At 47.0% G+C, this 19,932-nt stretch overlaps 1 protein-coding gene across 3 annotated transcripts in view; it reads right to left on the bottom strand.

Moving 5' to 3' along the window:
- Positions 1 to 19,932, bottom strand: part of LOC137095532 (protein argonaute-3-like) — a 255,766-nt gene that overhangs the window by 161,580 nt on the left and 74,254 nt on the right. For all 3 annotated transcript variants that reach the window (XM_067462306.1, XM_067462304.1, XM_067462305.1), the window contains exon 3: positions 15,482 to 15,602. In XM_067462306.1, coding sequence (XP_067318407.1) covers positions 15,482 to 15,602 — 121 coding nt within the window. The remainder of the gene's footprint in view (positions 1 to 15,481; positions 15,603 to 19,932) is intronic.

The raw sequence follows: 19,932 nt of genomic DNA, 5'->3' as shown, positions 1-19,932 counted from the left end.
GAAATGGAGATCAAGGAAGAAGACAGAAAGTGGAGATGGAAACTATACAACAATTTATTAAGGAAAGGGGAAGATATAGAAAGAAGCAGGAAAATAATAAGACAATATTTTAAAATCAATGACACATGAGATAGACACATTTATTCTATGGGAAGCGAGCAAAGCAGTAGCACGAGTCCATTTTATCCAATAAAAAACAAGGAAGAAAAATGAAAAGATAAAGAAACTAAAAGAAATTATGGATGAAATACAAAAAAAAGGAAGAGGAATTGAAAAGAAAACCTAAAAGTAAAGAAATAACTAACAAATTAGCACTGCTACAAAAGAAGAGAGAATACATAGAGATGGAAGAAAGAGCGAACCAACTGAAATACATCAAAGCGGACCACTTCCAGAACGCAAACAAACGGGGGAGATGGTTGGCGAGAAAACTAATAAGAAAGAAAAAGTCAAGATATATAACAAAAATTAAGGAAAAAGAGAAGATATATACATGCGAGGAAGATATAAGAGACCAATTTGTAAATTACTATAAAAAATTATATCAAGATGAACAGATAAGGAAGGAAAATATTGCCCAATATCTAGGAGAGAAGAAAGGAGAGAGGCACTAAACAAGATCTCAGAAGAAGAAATTAAATCCGTGATCAAAAATTTAAAGACAAACAAGGCTCCAGGTCCGGATGGACTAACCACAATATATTATAAAACAATGCTAGAAGAAATCCTACCGTTCCTAAAAAGAACATTGAATAAAATAAGGGAGAGGAGAGAGATGCCAGAAATCTGGAAACAGGCATATATATGCATCATACCTAAGGGAAAAAAAAGATTCTGAACAACTCAAAAATTACAGGCCAATTTCTTTATTAAATCTGGACTACAAAATATTCAGTAGTATACTAGCGGAAAGATTTAAGAAATTTCTTGTGAATTGGATCAAAGAAGAACAAGCAGGATTTCTGCCAAATCGCCAACAGAGAGAGACAATGTGAGAACAATTATTAATTTGGTAGATAATTATGAAAAAAACATTAAAAAAGAAGTCATGTTTCTGGCCTTGGATGCCGAAAAGGCATTTGATAAAATCAGTTGGAATTTTTTTAAATTACTACTAAAAGAGATGGACATTGGCTTTTACTTTCAAAACTCAATTGAGGCGATATATAAAAACCAACAAGCTAAAATCATAGTAAATGGTCAGGAGAGCAAACAAATTGAAATAAAAAAGGGAACAAGACAGGGCTGCCCGCTCTCGCCCTTGATATTTATACTAACAATGGAAATCTTGCTAAATGAGAAAAGAGAAAAAAAAGGAACTGAAAGGAGCCACAATCAGAGGGCAAACATACAAATGCAGGGCATTTGCCGATGATGTAATTTGCATAATTGAGGACCCAACTACAAATTTAGAAAACTGGTTCGGAACAATCGAGAAATTTGTAAAAGTAGCGGGCTTTAAATTAAATATGGAAAAAACAGAAGCAATAACAAAGAATATATCAAATAAAAAACAGGCATGAATATATCAAAGAAAATGGAACATTAGAATTCTATTAAAAATAAAATATCTGGGAATAGTTATAACGCCAAAAAATGCACAACTTCTTCAAAACAACTACATAACAAAATGGAAAGAGATTAAGAAAGACTTAGAATTATAAGTTGCTTACCTGTAACTGTAGTTTCCTGAGTAGTCACCTGCGAATTTGCACATATGGTATTTCCTGCGCCTGCTTCGGACCCTTCAAGAAGTAAAAAGAGACATTTTATGTCAAGGCCTGGCCCGCCCCTCCTCTCCCCTCGAGTATATAAGGCCCAAGGCAGGGCCAGGCCACTCAGTTCCCTTCTGCCGCAAAGCAGCCAGAAAGCGGGGCATGACAGTTGAGGGGAGGAAGGGCGGGGATGTGCAAATTCGCAGGTGACTACTCAGGAAACTAAAGTTACAGGAAAGCAACTTATAATTTCCTGTCGTAGTCAACTGCGAATTGCACATATGGTAGACTAGCAAGCTACTGACCCTGGATGGTGGGCGTCATGCCACCACTGAAAACAGGACTGCTCTTCCAAATCACCCGATCTCCTGGACACGACATCCATCTTGTAGTGTGACACAAAGATAAGTGGAGTCGTCCATATGGCAGCCTTACAAATGACATCGAAAGGGACACCACTTAAAAAGGTAGCAGATGTCGACACCGACCTGGTCGAATGGCCCCTAACCTGTTGAGGCAATTCCTTTCCCGACAATTGGTAACATAAATGAATGTAGACACTATCCAAGAGGAAAACCGCTGTGATGACAACGGCAGACTGCTCGTATCTTTACAGTATTTAATGAACAGCCTGGGGTTTTTCCTAATTTCAGCTGTTCTTTCTACATAAAAGGCCAGAGCCCTACACACATCCAAGAGATGCAGCCCACGCTCTAAAGGTGTGACAGGGTTTTGGAAAAATGCAGGGAGCACGATCTCCTGTGACATATGAAACTTGGGAAGAAAAGCAATGTCTGTGCGTAAAATAAATTTATCTTTGTAGAACTTAAGATAAGGGGGGTCCACTCTGAGAGTACATAGTTCACTAGCCCGTCGGGCTGATGTAACAGCCACTAAAAAGGCCACTTTCCAGGAGAGATACGACAAACTTATCGTAGCTAGAGGTTCAAAAGGAGGTTTCATTAAAGCGGAGAGCACCAATTCTAAACTACTGGAGGGAGAAACAGGGGCTACACAGGATCTAGTATTTGCAATACCTCTTAGAAACGTTTTTACCAGAGGATGCAAGAAGCAGGATGGGAGGCCCGCCTTCCTCCTTAACCAAGAAATGGCTGCTAAATAGCATTCAAAGATGAGGCTGAGAGACCCACATCCAACAATGAAACCAAAAAATCTAGAACTAATGGAACAGGTGCTAACTCAGGGGCAACTCCTTTATGCGCAACTAATTTACTGAACCTAGCCCATTTATACAAATAAGATCTTTTGGTAGAAACCTTATGAGCAGCCTTAATAAATGAGAGGACAGGTCCAGAAAACTCTGAAAAGTTAACTACTGCTCCTGCAGAATGTGCCATGCCATAAGCCCCAACTGTTGAACCTCGGGGTACAGGACCCAGTCCTGTTGGGATGACAATAGATCCAGTATGTGTTGGAGATGGAGAAATTTGTTCCCTACCATCTGTAGGAGGGGAGCAAACCAAGGTTGCCGGGGCCACCAAGGAGTTACAAGGATACTGTGGGCATTGTCTCTTTTGATTTTCACAATCACTCGCACCAACAGAGGGGACGGAGGAAAGGCATATACTAGTCTGCACCCCCCCCCCCCCAATTGTACAGGACACCCTGTCACCGGGTTCAGATGGCAACGGGCACAAAAGAGTCTGCATTTGGCGTTCAGATGAGTCGCAAATAGATCCACCTCTGGCATGCTCCAAACTTTGAAAATATCGTTGGCCACCCCCTGGTTCAGAGACCACTCGTGGTGGGACATCGGGTTCCTGCTGAGTACATCTGCCAGACCGTTGTTCACACCTGGGAGATGGGTGACTAGGAGATGGATCCCCCTGCAAATGCACCAATTCCAAATCCTCACACAGAGGTCTAAAAGAGGTCCGGAGTGGGTTCCCCCTTGCTTGTTCAGGTAGTACATCACCATGGTGTTGTCGGTGAGTACTTGGATGTCTTTTTCTGACACCACTCTTTTGAAAGACTTTAGAGCCCTGTCTACAGCCAGGAGCTCGAGCGCGTTTATGTGCATGGCGGCCTCGTCTACTGACCACACGCCCTGGATGATAAGGCCCTGGGAATGTGCTCCCCATCCTGAAAGGGACATGTCTATAGTTATAGATATGACCAGCCACGGGGATTGAAATGGAAGACCCGCACACACCCACTGCTTGTCCATCCACCCCAAAAGGAATTGGCGGATATGCTGCGGAATAATTAATTTGGTGGAAGGTCTGTCGCATAGAGGGTTAAATACTGAGAGGAACCAAAATTGAAGAGGCCGCATTCTCAACCTGGAATAGGAGGTGACTGCCATGGGAGAAGGCATGTGCCCCAACAACACCTGTATTTGCTTCGCCGTAAGTCTGGGAGCAGCTATAGCTTGCTTGACCAGCTCCGACAACTTGGTAAATCGGTTCTGAGGGAGATAGGCTTTCAGGGAAACAGAGTCCAGTAGCGCCCCGATGAACTGAATTCGGTGGGTAGGTGTGAGGGATGACTTCTCCAGATTGATGACCAGGCCAAGGGACTGGAGTAAAGACAAAATAATAGAAATGTGTCGTTTTAGCTGATCAGGTGAATCTGCGACAATCAGCCAGTCGTCTATATAGGGGTAAACCGTTATGCCCCTGGTGCGGAGGTGGGCTGCAACCACTGACATGCATTTCGTGAACACTCTGGGAGCCGTTGAAAGACAAAAAGGTAAGACATTATAACAATAAGCCTTGTGTCCCACCATGAAGGTTAAGAACCTATGGTAATGGGGGACTATGGAAATGTGGAAATAAGCATCTTTTAAACCCACTGTAGCAAACCACGCACCCTAAAACAGCAAGGGCATAATAGTAGTCAAAGTAATCATTCAGAATCTCTTTGGAGAAATGTGTTTATTGAGGGATCTTAGGTCCATAATGGCCCGAAAACCTCCACCCCGCTTGTCGACAAGAAAGTAACGCGAGAAAAAGCAGTATTGAAACATGGACGGGTTAACAGAGGAAATGGCCCCTTTGCTTAACAGGGTTTGAACTTCCTGCACTAACCGAGGTGAAACAGGGGTGGACGTAACCCGACCCATAGAAGGAACATCATCGAACTCAATTCTGTACCCATTTCGCACTATGGACAAGACTCACATATCACGGGTAGTCAGCCCAGGCATCATAGAACAGAGGCAACCTTTCATAAAACAAGGGGGAACTGGAGTAACCACAACTTAGTAATTCGGTCGAAAAAGAAAAGGAAGGCGGTCCTGAAGGGTCACCCTCGTCAGGCCGACCACTAGAAGGAGGCACGCCTCCATCAAACACACTTTTTGGAGGCGGGTTGAGACAGGTTTGTTTTGGAATGATTGAAATTTGGATTTGCATGCATACGGGGCTTTACGGCCAGTTTGGAATCTGGAAAAATTCGAATTAGGGTTTCTATAAGGCCCCGCAAATGAGTTAGAATAATTTCTGAGGAAGCCAGAAGAGGGCTGCTGCCACCTCGATCTTGGTTGGTAATTAGATTGCCATGTATATCCAAATTTGCTCGCCGCTTGGCGAACCTCCTGTTTGTTTTTCAGATTTTTGTCTGTGTCGGGGTTGAAAAGCCCCTACACGTGCAGTGGAAGGTCTTCCGCCAAGGCCTTGCCTTCATCTGAAAGGTTAGCAGCCCTAAGCCACGCATGCCTCCTGATGGATGTAGCAGTGGCAAAAAGATTCCCTGCTGTCTCGGCCAAATGTTTGGCAAAATCTTTCTGAAGCCTTGATAAGGCAATAGCCTCTGCCTGCAATGCCCTGGGTAAACGTTGTTCATCAGTTGGTAATAACTCAAAAAAAGGGCAAGATCTTTGACCACAGAAAATTTTGGTAGCCGCTCATATAGGTCGCGAAATGAGCCATTCGCATAAATAGCCCTGTGGAGAGGTGAGCTTTTCTACATAGGGAGTCTATTTTCCTTCCCTCCCTGTCAGGTGGTATAGTCAAGGAGGAGGAACCCTTTAATGCTTGGTTTTGGCTACCTCAGCCACCACCGTGTTTGGCCTCGGGGGATTGGAAACCCATTTTGCAGAGGATAGATCAATTTTATACGGGGCATCAACCTTTCTAGGTATCGCTGGCACTAACGGGGGGCAGCATCAGACACCCTAGCCAATTTTAGAAAATAAGGTAATGCAGGTAAAGCAGTGGAGGACACAACGTTTTGTTCGTCCGAAGGGAACATAGGGTCCTCCACATGCTCAGACTCCTTAGGAGCCGGTAAATCCAAAGCCTTAACCAACCTGCTCACAAGGGAGGCAAATTTATTAAAGTCAGGAGATCTGTCCATAGCATCAGCAGCAGCCCCAACTGCCTGAGCAGAATCAGGGGAGTCAAAGGCTGAACCAGGGTCCTCTGTGTCAAGGGCTCTATGTTCAGTCACATCTTGTCCATCCATGCCACTGGGGTGGCCATCCGTGAGCTGCAACGCTCCATTGGGTATTGAAGGGGCTAGCGGAGCACCCTGAGATGAAGGAAGAGGCAAAGAACTTCCCCCCATACCTGATAGGGAAGTAGATACATGCACCAGCTGATGAGAGGGAGGGGTCACCGGGTAGATGTTCAAGGACCCCCGGGGAGGGTGGAGGGAAACCAGTGGAACACTCCTCTGCACAGGATGAGGTATAGTCAGAGTTGAAGGCCCTGGGAAAGGGGGCTGAGAGGGCACAGGTGTAGGAACAAATACGTATTGGGTTGCAGGAGAAAGCTGCCAAAACCCCTGGAAAGGCATCGATCCTGGAACCGGGCCAGGCATGTAGGGAGCCTGACGGGAGGAGGTCTGGACCACCTGGAGCGGCGCCTCCTCCTCGCATTCCCTGAGGAGGAGGAGGACGATGAAGAGGAAGAGGAGCGGCTCCTGTCCCTCGAAGCTGATCAGTACCGCCGACGCCTGGAGCTTCTGGAGGAGCAAGACGGGGAGCACGCGCAGAGACCTTCTGGGAACACGCGGCTGCGGCTCTGGGCATTGAGCCGGTCCGGTTCCGCGCAATTTGGCTGCCTGGGTGCCATTAGACCAGGAGAGGCAGCCTGTTGGGGAGGATCTTCTCCGAGGAGGGAGGGGGCGAGTCCAGCCACCTGTGGAGGAGTTGAGGCCACACCCACTCCAGGGAGGCCCGACACCGGCAGCCCCAGCTGATCATTAGCGGCGCCCTCGATGTCCTGAAGGGCCGCCTCTTCCACCCGCGCTCTGGGCTCCAAAGACATCGGCGGCGTAAGGACAGGCAAGGGCAGCAGCGGTAAGTCCCCTTGTGCACCCGATCGTGGGCGCTGCCTCCTCACTCTGTGCTGACACAGGCAGACTAGCGAGCGCAAGGGACTGGGCCGCAATCGCAGGAGACTGCAACTGGAGCTCTGGGGCCACTAGAGGGAGTGTCTCCTCTCCTTGCTGCTGAGCAGTAGACAGGCGAGTTGGAGGAGAAAGGAAGGTCGGCAGATTTCCCGCCCTTTTGACAGGGCTAATTGGCCGTGAAGAAGCCAGGCGGCCATCTTGGCGTGCTCCATCCTTTGCCTTTTTAGCCTTCTTCTTAAGGATGCCGCCATGTTGGGTTGATCTAGGGCCAGGTACATCCATAGATTTGGCGGGCTGGCTCACCACCACTGGTGGGAGAAGGGCCCTTTTGTAAAGGGGGGCCTTCAGCCTGGACACCCTGTTCTTGTGGGTCTGAGGGGAGAAGGCCTGGCAGATTTTGCAGGGCTGGGAGAGATCGCTCTCCCTCAGGCAGGCAAGGCAAAGAGAATGTCCGTCAGTGTCCGTCAGGGTATTGGGACACTAAACACATTCTTTGAATGAAGTAGTAGCCATAGTTAACACTCCCACAATCAGCGAGGCGTTAACAGCGTATTAAGGCAGGATACGGCGTAACAGGTCAGCGAGCGGGCAATAGAGTAGTCAAAACAGTCCGAGTCAGGAGCACAGAGAAGAGAGAGAAATGAAAGCCAGTTCAAAGTCAAAACGAGCAGTCCAAAGTCAACGTCAAACCAACGAGTAACTCACGAGGAAGGTTCTCAAGCTGAATCGCAAGGCGGATCAAGAGAACTGAGTGGCCTGGCCCTGCCTTGGGCCTTATATACTCGATAGGGGGGGGGGGGGGGGAGGTGCAGGCCAGGACTTGACATAAAATGTCTCTTTTTACTTCTAAAAGGTTCCGAAGCTGTACTGCGCAGGCGCAGGAAATACCATATGTGCAATTTGCAGTTGACTACGACAGGAAAAAATGGAAAAATCTAAAACTCTCATTACTGGGCAGGATCGCTTGTATAAAAATGAATGTATTACCAAAGATGTTATTTCTATTCCAGAATCTTCCAATTATAAGGAATCAGAAAGGGCTAAAACAATGGAATAAAGATATAGGAAGATTCATTTGGCAAAACAAAAAGGCTAGAATTAATTTCAAAAATGTAACAGATAAGAATAGAGGGGGATTAGCAAAGCCGGACTTGGGGCTATATTCAGAAGCATGTGCACTAACCTGGGCCTTTGATTGGATAAGACTAAAAAATGAAAAACAATTAAACCTGGAAGGATTCGATCTGAGGAAAGGCTGGCATACATACACATGGTATGGAAAAAGAATAGAAAAAGGCTTTGGAAACCATTTCATCAGAGCGGCGATTATAAAAACCTGGGAGAAGTACAAGGAGAGGATATACAACAAAACACCATTATGGGTCTTTCCCCTAGAAGCCTGCCAGAGAAGAGAGCTGGGGTGGATAAAATGGCCTTGTTATAAAGAAATTATAGAAAGAAGTGGACAAGAGATATACTTAAAAACCCAGGATGAAGTAAAACAGCTATATCCGAATGTAACATGGCTACAATATAGACAAGGAATACTTTATGCTGGATAAAAAAACCGGATTTATGCAAGAGGAGAATACTTGGGATAAAATAATAAAAACTAGGGGGGGGAAACAATATTGCTGGTGTCAGCTCACGGCAGCCGGTTCAATGATGACACGAGACTTCCATCGTAATCAAACAAAGACCTTTACTATCGGATGCATAGACACAGGAAAAAGCCGGGATTGCCTGGCCGCAACAGGCAACCCCTTATATACACTCCCACCCGTTCAAAGAGTGGATTCCCGCCAGACCCAAAACCCTGCGCGAAATTTCCCGCCACCAAGTAACTGCCTTCCTCCAAGGCCACCAGCTGCAGGGTCCTTATCTGAGTGAAGCGCCAGGAGTCTAGTTTTCGGCGCCAAAGCCTAGGCTCCGGAAACTGGATCCTGACATGACGTCCTCCTCCTCTTACTCCTGAAACGAAAATGGGAGACACGTCTATAGGCTTTCTGATATTTTTTGAGTAGTCCGCAGAGGGCCCTGATATTTTTTGAGTAGTCCGCAGTGGAACACGGGGTGGACGTTTCCCAAACTCTTGGGTAGTTTAAGCCTTTACGTGACTTCATTGATCTTGTTCAGGATTCTAAACGGACCTAGGTAACGTGAGGTTAGCTTCCTGGACGGCGTGCCCAACCTGATGTTCTTTGCGGATAGCCAGACTAACTCGCCTTCCTCTAACTTGTCTCTCTCCCTCCGCTTACAATCAGTGAACAGTTTGTGTTTTCTCTGGGCTTCCTGTTTGTGTTTTCTCTGGGCGACCACCCCTTCCCAGCTGGCTCTCATTCTGTCTGCCCAATCCTCCCCCCCCCCTTGCTCTTCCTCTTCCCACTCTGGAAGCCTTGGGAGGGGGGCCACTTCCTGGCCGTAAACAACTTTGAAGAAGGACTTCTCGGTTGTGGCGTGCAGGGCCGCGTTGTACGCCAACTCTGCGTAGGGAGAAGATCCGCCCAGTCTGACTGACGTTGATTTGTGTACGATCTGAGGAAAGCCCCTAGAGTTTGCTGTGTACGTTCCACCCCCCCCCCCATTTGTCATGGGGTGGAACGCAGAGCTTAAGATTCTCTCTGCCCCCAATAGCCGCATGAATTCCTTCCAGAATTTCGCAGTAAACTGAACCCCTCTGTCACTGATGACTTGGTCAGGACACCCATGTAAGCGGTAAATGTGTTTTACAAACAACTCCACTAGTTTCTCTGCTGAGAGGAGTTTAGGGAGTGCAACAAAATGCGCCTGTTTGGAGAACAGGTCAAGGACCGTCCAAACATAACGCTGGCCCTTGCTAGGTAAGAGTTCTTCAACGAAATCGAAAGCGATCGAGCTCCACGGTCTCGTGGGGTCAGCCACTTTCTATAACAGACCTGTGGGCTTCTGTATGGGAGCCTTGTTCCTAGCACAAGTGTTGCACTGGGAGACATAGGATTTGGTGTCACCCCTCATCCCTGGCCACCAACATTGCCACGCTAGCAGTTTGGTTGTTTTTGTGACTCCGAAATGGCCTGCGCTTTTATTGTCATGACACCTCGTCATCATCTCCCCCAGCAATGCTTTGGGAATGTACAGTTCTTTGTTCACAAATCCCAGGTCGCCCTTCCACTCCACCTTTTTCTCATTCCCCTTGAGCCATTCATCTTTCTTGTACGCCTGTCTGAGTTCTTCCTCCCAACTCTCTCCCCCTCCGCCTCCTACTCCAACGAGCTCTTTGCTGCGCCCTGCTTGTGCCCTGGTCACGACCGCCATTCCACCTTGCTGCACAGACATGAGGCTCTTGAGCGCCCGCCCATCTCCCCCCTCCCGCCATGGCATGCGAGAGAGCGTGTCTGCGACCACGTTTTCTTTCCCTTTGTGGAATTTTAACTCGAACTGGAAACGGAAGAAAAACTGGGCCCACTGGATTTGTTTGGCTGACAATTTGCGGGGGACGTGAGGTACTGCAAATTCCTATGGTCAGTCCACACCTCGAATGGGACGCTGCTCCCTTCTAGTAGGTGCCTCCAACACTCTAGGGCCTTCAGTATTGCAAGTGCTTCCTTCTCCCAAATGGGCCAATTGTGTTCTGTTTCAGTAAACTTTTTGGATAGGAACCCACAAGGCCTCAAGGTTCCCTCAGAGTCCCTTTGCATGAGTGCTGCCCTGTATGCCCAATCGGAAGCGTCGCAATGGAGCACGAATTGCTAAGCCGTATCTGGGTGAACCAAAAGCGGTTCCTCTGTGAATCGGCGCTTCAGCTTTTCGAAGGCACCCTAACACTCCTCTGACCAGGCTAGCCTAGCCCCCGGGAATCGCATCTTGGCTGTTTCCCCCCTCCCTTTCGTCTTCAGCAATTCTGTGAGTGGCAATGTGAGCTGAGCGAAATCTTTAATGAATGACTGGTAAAAATTTGCGAACCCCAGGAAGGACTGCAGCTGCTTGCGTGTGGTTGGGGGCACCTAGACCCTCACGTCCTCCACCTTCGTGGGGTCCATAGTGATACCTCTGTGTGAGATCCTATACCCCAAAAAGTCTATTTGCTCTCTATTAAATTCACATTTGGCTAGTTTGGCGAGCAATTTTGCCTCCCTTAGCCTTTGGAGCACTTCCCTCACCAACCGGACGTGGTCGGCTTCATTCTTACTGAAAATGATCACGTCATCGATAAAACAAAAGACCCCCCGGTACAACAATGGGTGCAACACCTCGTTGATCATTTGCATAAACGCCCCTCCCACTCCTTTTAAGCCGTAGCAGCACACGCAAAAGTTGAATAATCCCAATGAACAGGAGAACGCAGTCTTCCACCTGTTCTCTGGCTTTACCCGGAGTTTATGGTAAGCCTCAACCAAGTCCAGTTTTGTGAACACCCTCCCCTCCAACAGTCTAGACAGCAAGTCCTTGGTTAGGGGCAGCAGGTAACAAGTGGTTGTGCTCACGGCGTTTAACCCCCTGTTATCCACGCACAGCCGTAGTGAACCATCCTTCTTCCGTCTGAACAGCACGGGGGCCCCGAAGGGGGAGTCGGAAGGTTCAATGAACCCCCGCGCTAGGTTTTTGTCTATGTATTTTTTCAACTCGTCCATCTCCCTAGCTGACATCGGGTAGATTTTGGCTTTAGGGAGTGCAGCGTCCTTGTTCAGTTCAATTTTCACCTCAACTCTCCTTTTGGGGGGCAGCCTGTCAGCTTCCTTTTCGTCAAAAACGTCTGCAAAGTCTCGGTATTGGGGGGAATGTCCTGCACCCAATCCCTTGGCAGCCTCTCCTCTCCTCGGCCACCCATTCCCGCTGGTGTCTCTGGGAACCTCAGGCTCCCCTCCCCCCAATCCACACGAGGGTTCGCCTCCCGTAGCATACCCAAGATTACGTGGTACGTCGCTAACTTGGAGACAACAAATGTCACTTCGCCCTCCCAGCAACCCACCTTGCACTTCACGCCCCCAACCTCAAACTTTGCTGGGACACCCGATGCCATCGATCCGTCTAATTGGGTGTAGGCTATGGGGGTTTGCAGGGCTACCTTCTCGCATTTCAGTTCCTCTGCTAGTTCAGGAGTCATTATGTTCCTGGAACACCAGCAGTCTATGAAGGCTTTGCAGCCGGCCCACTTATCTACCCCCTCTAGTTTGATGGGGAAGACTAACATTCCGGGACTGTGACTCACCAAAGATCCCACTGGGGCCTCAAGGGGGAAACATTCCTCTGCTTTATTTCCGGCGGCGGCCTGTTTTGGCCCGCGGGGGGTCCCCCCCTTCCACTGCCAACACCCGGACGCTCTGTGGCCCAAACGGCCGCAAATAAAACATCTGCTTTGCCGGCCTCTCTCTCCGCTCGCGGGCTCTTTCCTAGGCGGCTCCCCACCAGGCTTCCGGCTCTCCGTCCTTGGCGCTCCGGTCTGCGCTGCCGCTCCTCGATGCCTCTTGACCTGGGCCAACGTCGTCTCCACACGTCCGGCTAGTTGGATCCACCCCTGGATTGTCCCCGGGTTATCGCGGTGAAGTGCCCAGGCCAGCAGCTCCTCTCTCAGGCCCTCTTTGAAGATCTCCACCTTCGTCTTGGCCGACCACTCCGGGACCCTTTCGGCGAGCAACTGGAACTCCTCGGCAAACTCCGACACAGTTCTCTGGCCTTGAGTTATTGTTTTCAGCCTGTCTCTCGCCTTGATGCGCTTGAGGGGGTCCCGGAAGCACGTTTCTAGGGCGGCTAAGAATGTCCTCGCTGACCCCAAGCATGGGTCGCGTCGGGCATGGAGTTGAACATACCAGCTTGCTGCGCCTCTCCTCAGCGCTGCGCCCACGGCTCTCACTCGGCTGGCCTCCGACCTGAAGGTGTGTGCGTTGTCCTCCAGGTACCCTCTTACTAATGTCAGGAAAAAGTCGAGGTCTTTGGACCTCCCTCCGAATTCTGCACGCAGCTCCTCTCTCCTCTGCTGTGGGGGTTGGAGCTGCATTCCTTGGCCGCCTACGCGCGCCATTCCTCCCGGGGGCGTGGGTTGTCCAAATGATGCTCCGAGTTGTCCCGCACCACACCCTGCCCCGGCTGTGGCCGCTACAGGAAGGGGCTGCGGGGTCGTCGCGGGTCCCCACGGCATCCCTTCTCCTCAGTCGCTTGGGGCCGCCTGGGTTTTGCGGGGATCTGGCTGCTCCCCGCACTCGTGTCCCTCGGTGACTCTGCACAGGCCTGGGGTTCCTCCAGTAGGGGGGTCAGGCGGTCCATCAGCCTGGACATCATGGCTAATGTGGTTTCCATGGCTGCTACCCTCTCCTCCAAGCAGCCGTACCTCTGGGGCGAGGTGAAATCCATATCGCTGCTGCCTCCTCCTGTGACCTCCCTTTGGGTGACTCCGTTGGGGTTAGCGTACGCTGTCGAGGAGGCAAGCGCCACCACTCTTGAGCTCCGCCTCGGCCTCGACCCTGCGGCCCCTTCCCGTAGCGGCCCCAGCCGGGGCAGGGCGTGGCGCGGGACAACTCGGCCTCGCCAAGGTTGGCTTTCCTCCCATCGCCCCGAGGACGGTGTCTTCTTCCTCCTCTAGAGGGGATTCGCTCCCCTCTTCCATCATAGCACCTCACCGCTGCTGCAGGATGGTGCGGGGAGAATCCCGGCTTAATGTCAGCTCACGGCAGCCAGTTCAATGATGACACGAGACTTCCATCGTAATCAAACAAAGACCTTTACTATCGGATGCATAGACACAGGAAAAAGCCGGGATTGCCTGGCCGCAACAGGCAACCCCTTATATACACTCCCACCTGTTCAAAGAGTGGATTCCCGCCAGACCCAAAACCCTGCGCGAAATTTCCCGCCACCAAGTAACTGCCTTCCTCCAAGGCCACCAGCTGCAGGGTCCTTATCTGAGTGAAGCGCCAGGAGTCTAGTTTTCGGCGCCAAAGCCTAGGCTCCGGAAACTGGATCCTGACACGCTGGTATATAAAAAGTTACTAGAGTGGAGTACGGAGGAATAAAGAATAAAATATTGTATGGTAAAATGGGCAAGTAATATAGGGAGATCAATAAGTTGTGTGGAATGGGAAACTATTTGGAGAAAGAAATTAAAATATACAAAGGCGTATGACCTAAAGGAAAACTGGACTAAGCTGTTCTACAGGTGGCATCTAACACCCCAGAAATTAGGGAAATTTTACAGGAACTTAAACACAAAATGTTGGAAATATGGGGAGATGGAGGGCACCTAATATCATATGTGGTGGCATTGTAAAAAGGCCAAAGTATATAGGAAAGGAATACAGAAAAGATTACAAAGTATACTGAAGACCAAAATACCACTGTCCCCTTATATTCCTTGCCGTAACAGCAGTGAAAATATGCTACGCCAGATACTGGAGGAAGGAAGAGATACCCAAGGTGGACGAATGGGAAGTGAAACTCATGGAGGTTAAAAACATGGATAGACTAAGCTATCTAATTCAGAAATATAAAGGACGAGTACAAAACGAAATGGATTGGACGATGATAGATGAACATCTTAAACAGAAATGAACCAGAACTAAAGCCGGGAGGAAAGAAAACTCTATGGTCTGAGGAAGAAGTAAAAGAAGAGAGAAAGAGAAGAGGGAGAAAGAAAGAAAGAAAGAAAGAAAGAAAAGGGAAAACCCCACCAAAGACACCGGGAAGACAGACCAAAGGAAGAGGGAAACCTCGCTCTTTGTGTCATATCTTTTAAAGCACTTCTGCACTATCTTTTCTGGCTTCTCTCTATCTCACATATACACCCCCCATCCTACCCCAAAACCCTCTTCCCTTGCCCTAGTCTATTTTATTCCCCACTCTTTCCCCTTACCCTATTACTCTTGGACCTGTCCTACTTTTACTCCCTTACTTTTAAGTCTATCGAATCTTTTTAACTATATGTATTATTAGTGAATAAAGATATTTTTAAAAAAGAAAAAAAGAAAACATGCAAATGTGAATAGATCAATAGGCATCGCTCTGGAGGGGAAGGTAACAATGCTCCATGCAGTCATGCTGGCCACATGACCTAGGAGGCATCTACGGACAACACCGTCTCTTCAGCTTAGAAATGGAGATGAGCACCACTACCCAGAGTCAGACACAACAAGACTTAATGTCAAGGGGAAACCTTTACTTTTACTATAAGAGATTTATATGTTTTAGGAGATTGCATCCAGACAAGTATATTGATCTCTAAAGCTCTATTTGAATTTTGCACATTGAACTCAACTTTTTCAGCCTTTTCTCCATGTGAAATGAAGAAATGATCCACATTTCTGTCCTTAACCATGATCTTCCCCAACTATAGGTTATCACCCACATTTTGCTTATTGTAGCTTCAAGAAGTGTCCACTGACCCTACAATTATCATTATCAGAAAGGGAACATTTGAGGGAAGTTATTACTTTATCTTACGAACCATGTGAACTTTAGGGAAGACAAAACTGACTTACCCCAGTTGTTGCCACAGGGAGTGGGTTGGCTGTATAAAGGCTTCTTTTCCCATCATAAACTGATTTGCGGTCCCCAAATATTGTCACTTTAAAATGCTGCACCATTGAATCCACGACCTCCCTGGGGGGGGGGGGGGGGGGGGGACAAGGATGTTTTTCATTTGATGAGCATGGCAGCCATGGAAGAAATTACAAGTCATTTTCTTACCATATTTCATACAATTTATCTTTGCCGTTTGAAATGTTGAGTGACAACTCATCAATTCCAAGCAATATAATCATCACCTAGAAATGATAGGGGATGTAGTCTAACCAATACGCATGGGTGAGTTTGTTCGGATGTTGCAGATGTTGGAACTAAAATTGGAAGTTTCACACTTCCAAATTGAGTTCTGAAGCGTTCTTGCAAGTTGGAAGTCCACTGTAGTTTCGATGCAATCCGGGCCATTGATTTCAAGTGTCAGTACTGTTTTCTCCTATTGCGCATGCACCATTAACGAATTGATTCGGAAGTTTCAGAAAGCTCAAAATATTTTTTGGAAAAATTCAGAAATAATTTTAGAATCGAATCACCAGCGCCCCCTACTTTTGAATACAGATTGGAACTTTTTTTTATTGCTCATGCCTAGTAACCAGATCTGATTTGGTTTTAAATTGAATTGAGTTCAATTGCTTCTCTGAAGGACTTCCATTTCAATGGATTAAAACACTTATGAAAGAGATTCTATATAATCAGTTTCAGTAGAAAAAGTGTTAACTTTATTTGAGCTTGAAACATATTCACCAACATAGATTTCATTAAAAGTGCATTCATATGAATAAATAATGCTGCTTGGTTTTCAGATTTATTTCCCATCTATCAAAGAAAGAGGTCCCTTTTATATTTACAGGTAGTCCTTGAGTTACAAACATCCAATTTACAAATAACTCATAATTAAGAATGGGAGCGAGACAACAGGAAGTGGAAATTCTCGGAAGGGAAAATTCACTCCTAGAAGAGTTATTATCATAGGGATAGGGGGTTCTCTATTGAAGCTTTATCATTAATTCTTGTTTCCACAAGAAGCCATTTTTTTTTCAAAATTCAATTCTTACAGAGACAAAAAGTGGGATGAAATCTTCTGAATAGGGGGACAGACAGCAAAACAAACACCACAGGGATGTTCACCCTTTCCTATGCTATCCAAAGATTTAAAAACATGTGTGTGCACATGTGTGTGTGTGTGTGTGTGTGTGTAGAGGTAAAGGTAAAGGTAAAGGTTTTTCCCTAACATTAAATTTAGTCATGTCCGACTCTGGGGGGTGGTGCTCATCTCCATTTCTAAGCCAAAGAGCCAGCGACGCCTCTAACGTCATTGGCCAGCATGACTGCATGGAGTGCCATTACCTTTCCACAAAAGCAGTACCTACTGATCTCACATTTGCATGTTTTCAAACTACTAGGTTGGCAGAAGCTGGGGCTCACCCTTTTACCTGGATTCCAACCGCTGACCTTTATGCCAGCAGGTTCAGCAGCTCAGCAGTTTAACCCACTGCGCCACCGAGGGGCCTCAACAACAGTGTAATTCTGTGAAATTCTATAGATAAATGCTTTTACTATTTGTGCTAAATAGACGAGATGAGAGATGAGCACCACCCCAGAGTCAGACTCAACTAGACTTAATGTCAGTGGAAACTTTTACCTTTATTTTACACTGTTGCTACTGTTGTTGTTAAAGTTGTCCTAAGGAAGGGAAAGAGAGAGAAAATAAATGAGGCAGCAACTAAATGGTTTTGAAGACTTTTTTTTTTTTTGCATGAGCTTTCATGGATATAAATCCAATCCACTCGGTACTACTTCTGAAAAAGTGGTTTATATCCACAAAAGCTCATGCAAAAAAAAAAACTTGTTAAAGCTGATGCCACATTTCTTTTTCTTCTCTGTCCCCTTCTTTCTTTTAGTGAACAATTCAATTATTGATATAGCATTCTGAGTGTTTCTTGCTATTGCAACCCCATCTGACTGGCACTAGCAACATTATGACACAAAATGTCTTCAGTGGCCTTGTAATAATATCTTCTGCTACTAGAATTACTCTTGCTGAATGCCACAGAAACCTTATATAGATAAATCGGTTTTTCCAAACTACCGCAACACAGAATCACAGAACCACAGAACAATCTAGTACAACCCTCCTATCATGCAGGAATGAACAACTAAACTGGTTGTCTCATTTTTTTAAAAAACAACTCCAAAATTCAATAAAATAAAATCCAAAATTTGAAATATTTCAGCTAAGGGATATTCAACCTGTGGATCACGCTGTTAGATATAGAGGCCGATTATAAAGCAGTATTTAGCTGAAGATATTATCAAGTCCACATCATGACTGATACTAAAAAGACATCTTGCAAACTGGATATTATCCAGTCATTATCATCATTTGACTTCAGGATTAGAGGTGCATTTTAGATCTCTCACATAAACATTTCGATCTGGATGAGGAAGAACAAGCTGAAGATCAATCCCGACAAGACAGAGGTCCTCCTGGTCGATCGTAAACCGGATCGGGGTATAGGGTGGCAACCTGTGTTGGACGGGGTTACACTCCCCCTGAAGCCACAGGTCCGCAGTTTGGGTGTCCTCTTGGATTCTTCGCTTACACTTGAGCCCCAGGTGTCGGCGGTATCCGGGAGGGCCTTTGCACAACTGAGACTTGTGCGCCAGCTGCGACCGTACCTCGTGAAGGCTGATCTGGCCGGGGTGGTCCACGCCTTGGTCACCTCCAGAATGGATTACTGCAATGCGCTCTACGTGGGGCTGCCCTTGAAGACGGCTCGGAAACTTCAATTGGTCCAGCGGGCAGCAGCCAGGATGTTAACCGGGGCTCATTATCAAGAGAGGTCTACCCCTCTGTTTAAGGAGCTCCACTGGCTGCCATTTATTTTCCGAGCCCAATTCAAGGTGCAGGTGCTCACCTACAAAGCCCTGAACGGTTTGGGACCACCCTACCTGCGTGACCGCATCTCCATCTACGAACCCACACGCTTACTTCGATCATCTGGGGAGGCCCTGCTCGTGATTCCACCTACGTCGCAAGCGCGCCTGGTGGGGACACGGGACAGGGCCTTTTCTGTGGCGGCCCCCCGACTTTGGAATGCCCTTCCAAAAGACCTCCGACAGGCCCCCACTTTAGCAGCTTTCAGAAGGAACCTAAAAACCTGGCTGTTCCGATGTGCCTTTTCAGATTAAGAATTCCCCTATCCGAGTCCTTGAAGCACTTTAGCACAACCGATGTTACTGCACACTGCACCTTTTAATCCATGTTCCTCCTGCCATTTCAGCATCTTAACCCTGTACCCCATTGCGCCGGCCGAACCAGTTTTAATTGTGTCTTGATGTAGTCACTGTTTTTATTTGCCTTTGCTTAATTTTTTGATTTGCTTGTTTATTAGTGTGTTATGTTTTACTGTATTTTGTTTTGAGGCTTTGGCCTGTGTAAGCCGCATCGAGTCCTGCGGGAGATGCTAGCGGGGTACAAATAAAGTTAATAATAATAATAATAATATTTCGGTTTTGAGTACATCTCAATGCATCTCAATTCTCTTAGAGTGCATCTATGCTGCAGAATTAATACATTTTGATCCAACTTTCACTGCCATGGTTCAATGCAAAGGGATCCTGAGAGTATACTTATTGATTTATTTACATCATTTATATCCCGCTCTTCTCACCCCACATGGGACTCAGAACGGCTTACATCATATATCTACATCACATTAGTACACACTATTTAAACATAGCATAAAATCATTAAAACAGTAGACATAAAATACAATTTAATACCATTAAATATATCAGACATGATAAATCCAATATAAAAATAACGCACCACATAGTCCTTAATCATAAATCAACTGTTTTATTTCTAACTGTGTCATGGCAAGATGATGCACTGCGTTTCCATCACTCACCAAATGCCTTTCTGGATACTCAAATTTTCACTTGTTTCCTAAATGCCAAGAGGGAAGAAGCCGATCTGATCTCACTAGGAAGGGAGTTCCACAGCCAAGGGGTCACCACCAAGAAGGCCGTCTCTCGTCCACACTAATTGAACCTGCAAAAGCGGTGGGATCGAAAGCAGAACCTTCCCGGCAGATCTTAGTGCTCTAACTGTCTCATAAAGGGAGATATGTTCAGAAAGGTAAGCTGGACCGGAGCCATTTAGGGCAGTTTCTCAACCTGGGAGTCGGGACTCCTGTGAGGGGGGGTCACAAGGAGGTGTCAGAAGAGTTGCCAAAGATCATCAGAAAACACAGTATTTTCTGTTGATCATGGCGGTTTGGTGTGGGAAGTTTAGCCCAATTCTATTGTCGGTCGGGTTCAGAATGCTCTTTGATTGTAGGTGAACTACACATCCTAGCAACTACAACTCCCAGATGTTAAGGTCTATTTCCCCCCAAACTCCACC

Source organism: Anolis sagrei, chromosome Y (assembly GCF_037176765.1).
Source record: "Anolis sagrei isolate rAnoSag1 chromosome Y, rAnoSag1.mat, whole genome shotgun sequence".
Lineage (NCBI taxonomy): Eukaryota > Metazoa > Chordata > Lepidosauria > Squamata > Dactyloidae > Anolis > Anolis sagrei.
Note: the sequence above shows the minus strand (reverse complement) of the source record. Positions and strands in the feature narration are given on the sequence as shown.